General features: G+C 37.3%; 1 protein-coding gene across 3 annotated transcripts in view; it reads left to right on the top strand.

Moving 5' to 3' along the window:
- The first annotated feature begins 77 nt into the window (after window positions 1–77).
- The window catches only part of VPS35 (VPS35 retromer complex component), a 38,279-nt gene continuing 29,778 nt past the window's right edge, over window positions 78–8,578 (top strand). For all 3 annotated transcript variants that reach the window (XM_037020769.2, XM_037020768.2, XM_017668419.3), the window contains exons 1-5: window positions 78–183; window positions 5,660–5,758; window positions 6,501–6,597; window positions 7,177–7,300; window positions 7,852–8,034. In XM_037020769.2, the coding sequence (XP_036876664.1) occupies window positions 181–183; window positions 5,660–5,758; window positions 6,501–6,597; window positions 7,177–7,300; window positions 7,852–8,034 (506 nt within the window). In that variant the 5' untranslated portion in view covers window positions 78–180. The remainder of the gene's footprint in view (window positions 184–5,659; window positions 5,759–6,500; window positions 6,598–7,176; window positions 7,301–7,851; window positions 8,035–8,578) is intronic.

Here is an 8,578-nt window from a genome sequence, read left to right as displayed (position 1 = left end):
TGGCAAGGGCCAATAAACACGCGAGATTTGGGTTCCTAGAAGCGGGCCAATCGAGGAGCCGCCTGAGAGCCCAGGGGCGGAGCCATGAAGGGCGGGGCTTGGAGGGGCCGCAGAGTCACCTGACCGCGGGAGCCTCCGTGTGGGGCGGGTGGTTCCTGCTGCAGGTTCAGGGGAGTCGCCATGGTGAGTGCTGAGGGGCAGTGGGCCCCGGGCCGACGTTTTTCCCAGTCCCTGGTCTTTTCCATCGCCCTGGAGCCCTGGAGATGGAGTGGGGTCCCCGCTGCCTGCCTGGTGCTAAGACCAGTCCTACTTGGCCTGCCGGGATGGGAGACAGGCCGGGGAAGGCCTCAGGAAGGCCGATCCGGACCGGGGTGGGCGGCGGCTCCTGGCCTCTGCGGTTGCACTGAGACAGTGCGGCCTCTGGGGAGATGTCTGGTCCTGTAGACTGGTCGGTGAAGGCCTGCCCCCGCCCCGGACTGAAGTCGGCCCGCGCCCCGCCCTAGGATAGTCTGAGTGCGGGGTCTGAGCGTCAGGCGGGGTCGGGGCGTGCGGAGGGCCTGGGGCTCATAGGTGGCCTCGGCACCGTCCAGAGGTTGCTCTCTTGCTGGCGTGCGTTTCCACGTTTTGTGCCTGGTAGTGCTCAGCCGGCCCCACGCCCTTTCTCGTTTAAGATGTACCTAAGGGAGAGGCCGTAGTGGTGCCTGGGCGTTCTCGACCTCATAGTCTCTCGACTGCAGTGTTTGTCAGCGAATTCTAGGGATTCGCATATGTGAATTTCCTGGAAGGGCTCATGCCGCTGATATCCATTAATTCTGACAGACGGAGAGGAGACTGCTTGTTTCCTTTATCATTTGTTCATTGGGCACTCAGGTTCTCTTAAATTTCTCCCCACTGATGAAATCCAAGTATTTTACTTATTGAAAGTAGGCATTCTCAGCGCCTCTCGGTGATGACAGCAAATCGTGGTGTGGCTGTTGGCCGGTAAATTTGAACTTCCTCAAAATGTGAATCCTTGTGTCTAGTTTCCACAAAGGCAAGTTGTCACTTGCATTTTATTAGCGTTTGATATAGTCTGCACTGGGTGAATAATGTTTTCAGATGTCAGTGTACTGAGTATTGGATTTAATTATCTCATTATTCACTTTGTGTAGACAAGCTTCTATAAACCTGTAGGCCGGGAAATGGGCTTCACTTTAAGTATGTTAATTCCTGAAAGCAGGATTAAACGTTTGACATACACTACTTTCATATAATACATTGCCACAAAGATGTTTTTGCTTAATTTTCAGAATAATGTTTATATTTTGGGAATTGATAGAAGAACGGTTTAAAAATTTAGGATTTGTCTTTTTCAACATTCATGGATTGACATTTATAGTGTTTTCTAAGGAAAATTACAAAATTGAGGATATACTAAACACCGTAGTTCTCTGCTGGGTGAGCCACTTTGGAGCAGTGAGCCAGAAACACAAGTCCTGTCCTCATGAATTTTATTGGGAAAGGAAACTTCGGTATCAGTCTTCTCATAGGGATCCTCTCTGACCAGGGCAAGTCATTCCGTCTTACTTAAATGAGTTTCAGTTTGCATCTGAAGACAAGTGTGGGCCTCTTTGGCCCTTCCCAGTCCTAAAATTCTAGGATTCCGTTCAACTCATCAAGCATCTTGTGTTCCTTCTAAGTTATGTGCTAGACACTGGAAACAAACATAGTCCTTGCTCAAAGAGGCTAAGGGGGGAAACATGCTTGTGGAACTTAATGTAATATAGTCTGAGGATTGCTTTATTAGCAGTGTCAGTTCAGTGTTGGGGGTCATGGAGGGACAGAGTATTCTGCCTGGGAGGATTACAGGAAGTATCGTGAACTGAGGCAGTACTAGGAAGAAAGGCATTACCAATAAGGTGAAGCTGGAAGAAGTGAATGCTCATGGTATGTGCCATCGTAGAATTCCTGAGGAAGTAAGTAAGTGAAGTTGGAGCCAGTTGGGTATTCAAATTATGTTTTGAAGTTCCCAACCCCTCATCATTCTTAATCCTCCCTCTGTCAATTGTTATTTTGTGCCTTATCATTATTTTTTAAGTAGTACTTTCATTAACATGATGAAATTCTATGTCTCAGTGAGATTGGTCATTTTCATTTTACAGTTGGTTTGCATTGTATTGTTAGATTACATCTACAGCATATGACTGAAGAGATTGACTAACAGTTAAGTTGCTAGGATGGATGGAAATGGTTGTATCCAAGGGGGATATAATAATAATGGTAACACTTAAGAAATACTTATTACTAAGCACCTCACGAGTTTTGGGCTTTATCTGTGTCATTTCATTTATTCCTCATAACAGTGATAAAAGTACTCTTATTCCTGTTTGATAAAAGAGGAAATGAAAGCACATTGTTTGAATAAAAAGTAATTTTGTAAATGATAATTCTTGATGACCTTTGCTCTTCTCTACACCTTATAGCTGTCTAGACTTGGCAGGACTGTTTGGCCTGAGTCTCAAACTAAAATGGGCCTCATCACAAATGTTAATTTCATCTGGATTCTTTAATGGTTCCATTTCTCTCTGAACCAGGTAACTGATGAGTATAGAGTCATTTGTAAATGGAGAACCACTTTAGTGAGTGAGGAGGCATTGGTTACCAGCGTTCAATGAGGGCATGTTCCTGTTATAACTGTTCTTACTCTATGGGACATTTCCCAGGAAGGGCATCAAGGCACTTCCTTAGAATAGCCATTTGTGTAATAACTACATGCTCTTACTGGTAATGTGTAAAATATATAATTATTTATTATAGCTTTAGTTCTTCATTTGTAGCCTATTTTGTAATAAATATAATTTTCTGCATTTTCTATGTTTCTATTTTAAATCCAGTTGATGCAAAATAGAAGAATTTTGGTGAAATTTTATTCACAGACACCAAATCTAGTCAGTTCTGTACAAATATTTTTTTAATTGTTTATAATCTCTTTATAACCAAAGTTTTATTTTCTGTATTAGGATAGTTATTAGACACAGTAGCCAAAGGATGGAAGCAACCCAAGTTGTCTATCAACAGATGTATGGATAAACAAAATATAGTATAGACATAATATGATGGAATATTATTTATCCCTGGAAAGGAAGGAAATTCTGGTACATGCTTCAACATAATTGAATCTTGAAGACATGCTAAGTGAAATAAGCCAGACTCAAGTGTATGATTTCACTTATATATTAAGTGAAACTCATAAACAAAGTTAAATGGTGGTTGCCTGTTGTGGGAGTGGGGGATAGGGAGTTATTATTTAATGGGTATAGAGTTTCCCTTTTGGAAAAATGAGTTTCTGGGGATGGATGGTAGTGATGACTGTACTATACTGTGAATGTAATGCCGCTGAACTGTACACCTAAAAATGGTTAAAGTGGCAATTTTTATGTTTATGTATTTACTACAATAAGAATGTAATTATAAAAATTTCCTAATGTATCACTACTAAGTTGATCATCTGAACTTCAAGTCTAATAATTGTTCAATCTACTGCATCCAAAGATAAAGAACCCCCCAAAATCCAAACCATTTCTTGGTGTTACTAAAGTTCTGATGAATAGCCTAGAATGAATAATGAATTTCATTGTCAGAATCCTCAAATGTTCACATTGTTCCCTGACTCGGGGACCAATAGTTATGCTGTATAAACTAATGTTCCTTTTAAGTTTAGTTTAAAAGACATATACCCCTTTCCTTGAACTTTATTTATGCTGAAGAAGTGTGGTCACAGGTAAACTCAGTTTACTTGAGTTAGCATTAGAAAAAAAAACAGAAGTTGCTTGGTGTTCCTTATTCAATTTTTTTCTCTTTCCAAAATTAAATCAACATTAAATTTTCGACTTTTATAAGCAGCTCTGGTTCAGAAGTGGGTTTTATGTGCTTTTAGTTCATCTCAAATGAAGTGCTGTTTTGATTATCTTAGATAATGGAGTAGACCAGATTTAACTTTCATGCTTAATGTAAGCCCTTGCCTTCCATCTTCTCGGCTCATTGTGTAAGAGGCATTCTATCTTTAGTCTTTCTTAATTCTTGTCTTTTTCTTTTTTGATATCGTTAATATACAGTTACTTGAACAACAACATGGTTACTAGACTCCCCCTATTATCACTGTCCATTAGCGTAGTAAAATGCTATAGAATCATTACTTGTCTTCTCCGTATATACTGCCTTCCCCATGTCCCCACCCCCCTACATTATGTGTGCTTATCGTAATGCCCAGTTTTCCCCCTTATCCCTCCCTGCCCACCCACCCTCCCTGGTCCCTTTCCCTTTGGTAACTGTTAGTCCATTCTTGGGATCTTTGTTTCTTAATTTTTATTAAGGTAAAATTTACATAATATAAAGTTAACCATCTTAAAGTGACAATTCATTGGCATTTAGTACATTCACAGTGTTGTACAACCACTACCTCTATTTAGTTCCAAAACATTTTTATAACCACAAAAGGAAACCCTGTACCCATTAAGCAGTTACTCCCCCATTCTCCCTCCTGGTAACCACCAGTCTACTTTCTGTTTCTATGGATAATTTACCTATTTTGGATATTTTGTATAAATGAAATCATACAATATGTGGTCTTTTGTGTCCAGCTTCTTTCACTTAGTATGTTTTCTGGGTTCATTCACATTGCATGCTTCACTACTTCATTCCTTTTTATGACTAATATTCCATTATATGTGTTTGTTTGTGTGTGTACTGCTATTTGTTTATTGATCTGTTAATTTTTAAATCACTTTTTATTATATATATATGATCTAAACATTCTAAAACCAGCTGTTTCATTCATACAGTGAACATTTATGAGGCATCTATCATGTGTCAGGCAAATGTGTTGAATCCAAAGAACATAAAAATGACCATCATTTATAATTATAAGGTAATGCGTGCTGTAGTAGAGTATAAATACAATGTATACAACATACAGTAGTTATTTCTGTTTGATACGTAGATCTAATTCATTTTGCAAGCAGGTTTTTGCTGATGGCAAAGAGAAGAATATATAGATATATTTTGTTCATTCTAACTGTAGATCTCTTTGAAATGATGAGCTAGGTATTTGAAGATGGTACTTTCTGTGGTCTTCTGTACATCACTAACAATTTCAGCTATTTTATTTCTAAGTTGTTTATTCCCTTTGTTACGTACTGCCTTACAGATCAGTGTTCTCATGAACTAGTTCCTTGATCTGTCTAAGCATAGGCTAAAATGCAGATGAAAAGTAGTCTAGAGAAAAAGAGGCTTTTAGAGATTTGGGTTAGACTATATCTATCACAAGAATTTGATTGATGGCTCTGTTCTTTTAGATTCAGAGTGTATTAGTCGAACACAGCCATTAACTACCACCACATGTTTCTTTGAGGCCAATGTGCTACAAGAATATTGAGTCAGTTTCTGAAAAGATATTCTCTGTACATATTACTTGTCTTCAGCAGTCTTATGCTATTAACTTCAGTGACTGGGTATAGCTCTGTTCAGTAGTTGTCAAAAACTGATTAACAGGTTTGAGATGTAGAACTGGAATGAGCCTTATATGAAAGCCTTGGAAAGGGACCGTGCCTGAACTACAGCACAGATTTTGCTAGAAGAGTATGCTAATGAGACATTAATGGAAATATGTTTTATTTTTCAGCCTACAACACAGCAGTCACCTCAGGATGAGCAGGAAAAGCTCTTGGATGAAGCCATACAGGCTGTGAAGGTTCAGTCATTCCAGATGAAGAGATGCCTGGTAATAATGACAATATGGGAGGCACTGTTACAGTCCACATGTTTTCTAAAGCTGTATAGCACCACTGTTTCTGGTAGATCTAATCCTCAATGTCCACCAGCATCTGTCTTCAGTCCCATCAACCTCAAGCACTACTTGGAGCAATTTCAAAAGATAGCCCTGTGTAGTCACATTTACATTAATGGATTGAGATTGCCTGTGTTCCCAATCAGAGTGTAAGCTTCATGAGGACAAGATACCCTCCCTTCTATTTACACATAACTGCTTATCACCACAGCAGTATCTGGTCCAGGTACTAACTTCATTGGTTCTATACCTTAACTTGCGGAGTACTTGACATATATATTGGGTGCTCAATAAATATTTCTTGAATGAGTGGATTTCAATACTTTGAATTTGAATTATTTAGCTTTTTTTCTGTCCTGAAGGCTTTAAAATTTCCATCCTGAATGGATTCATATTTTATAAAAACTAGTGTAAAAATTATACTTTTTGTTTTCATATTCTAATGGAGCTAGTTTCATAGTTATTAGGAGTTGAATGATTGTAGTGGTTCCTGAAAGCTTGCGGTCCTATGTATGTAAGACTTAGTGCTGAACTCCGCAGTCCTGCTGAGGAATCACACATCTTTTTCTTCTCAGTAGAGAACTATGTAACAAATCCTTGATGAAAGAGTTGCATTACCAAGTTAAATGTTTACTTAAATTAAGCATCCTCCTGAGTTCTTTTCATATTTCTGTAGGACAAAAACAAGCTTATGGATGCACTGAAGCATGCTTCTAATATGCTTGGTGAACTCCGGACTTCTATGTTATCACCAAAGAGCTACTATGAACTTTGTATCTTTTGAATGTTGAAGAATGAACATTTTGATTATACTTTTTTCTTGAGAAGGTTGTAATTTGTTCCTTTAAAATTTTTCTGGAGTTATGTTATTCTTCATTGTCTTAACCAAATAGTACTCCTTCATGCAAATGTGCCAAGTGAGAAAAAGAAAAACAGTATCAGGATCCATTTTTTTATGCTTAAAGTTCTTTAAATGGGTTATTGTTATATCTCAATTTTCGAAATGTTCATGAAGGACATTGATTGAGGCTGTTAGGTACTTCGTTCTTTAATGCTTAGGTTTTGCCATGCAGGACTCTGAGGTGGAAAGGAATTCAATGATTTGCTGTTTTAAACCCCTTTAGTAGTCTGACAGGCAATCTTTGTTTTTACTGCTTTGTTTCACCAGACATCTTTTAAAACACTTATTTTAAAGTAAGGAAAGCCCAACTGAGATTCTCTCCTCCTTTAACATGCTCTCTTAAAGGACTAACATTTAAGATAACTGCCTAATAGTTTAATGACACCAACAGGTTCCACAGTATTGCTTAGACTGGCTTAGCTTTATTTGAGTCCTTAATCATAATTAAAAGATATGGCTATTTCTGATGAACTGCACTACTTGGAGGTCTACCTGACTGATGAGTTTGCTAAAGGAAGAAAAGTGGCAGATCTCTATGAACTTGTACAGTATGCTGGAAACATTATTCCAAGGCTGTAAGTAGTTAAAAATCAGAGTCCTTTTATATCTGTTTCCTACTTTTGTTTTATATCCTTTAAAATGAGCAACTGTTTTTAAAGACCAATTTTAAGATTGATTTATTAACAAATTGAGATGAACATTTTGGTAGGTACTGGGTTTTTCTTTTAACATTTTAGAGTATAATTAAATTTAATTTTCATATAGGTAATTGAGGAATTTGGAGATAGAAAAATATGGACTTAATGTGTTCAGTGTCTTAATTCTGAGAAAAATCAATATTATGACAATTACCTTCCTAATACATTTAAAAGTGATGATATATATGTATGTATGTGTGTATATGTATGTGTATATATGAATTTTGGGGGGGATGGGACTGTGAGCAGTTATATTTTAAGTCAGTTGATGTTTTCTTCATTGTGTAGTTAGCAGTTTAAATCACATACTTTCTTCATCATTCAGCTCCCTATCTTTAATATGTTTGTATTCAGTATATTTTGACATAATCAAATTCTTGACTTGAGTATTTTATTTCTAATCAAATGTTTCCTCATAATTCTCTTAGTTATCTGTTGATCACAGTTGGAGTTGTATATGTCAAGTCATTTCCTCAGTCCAGGAAAGACATTTTGAAAGATTTGGTGGAAATGTGCCGTGGTGTGCAGCATCCCTTGAGAGGTTTATTTCTTCGAAACTATCTTCTTCAGTGTACCAGAAACATCTTACCTGATGAAGGAGAGCCGACAGAGTAAGTAGTTTTTTTCTTGATTTAGTTATAATATTTTTTGTTGTAGAATATATAAAAAGTACAGACAACTATATAGAAGAAAAAAATATTAATAATTCTCTCTTCCCATTCTTAGCTACTCATAACATTTCATATGCAATTTCCTTTGTGATTTAGAATTCCTGAGTATATGTGATGTGATATAAAATATTCTCTTGAAAATTATGTATGTGGATTATTAAAGTCTGCTTTTTGACTTAACGTAATTGGGGACATTTTTCTGTTAATGTTAATACATTAAATATTCTCTGGAAATATGACTTTTTAATGAGTTAAATTTGAAAACTGTATTTGTGATGAAATAATGAATTATGCTTAGCTTTTTCAGAGCTAGCTGATTTTCTTATTGTTTCTTGACTTTCAGCTTTTTTTTAAGTATAGACTGCTCGTTACCCTAGAAGTGATTTTAATTATCAGTACACTTAAATTAGATACTAACTCCAAACATGAAAAACAAAAGCCATTCAGGGAGAGCCCTGTATCTTCTGTGACCAGTATTCCAGCA

The sequence above is a fragment of the Manis javanica genome, chromosome 17, assembly GCF_040802235.1.
Source record: "Manis javanica isolate MJ-LG chromosome 17, MJ_LKY, whole genome shotgun sequence".
In the NCBI taxonomy this organism is placed as follows: Eukaryota; Metazoa; Chordata; class Mammalia; order Pholidota; family Manidae; genus Manis; species Manis javanica.
This window is presented reverse-complemented; position numbering and strand designations above follow the sequence as displayed.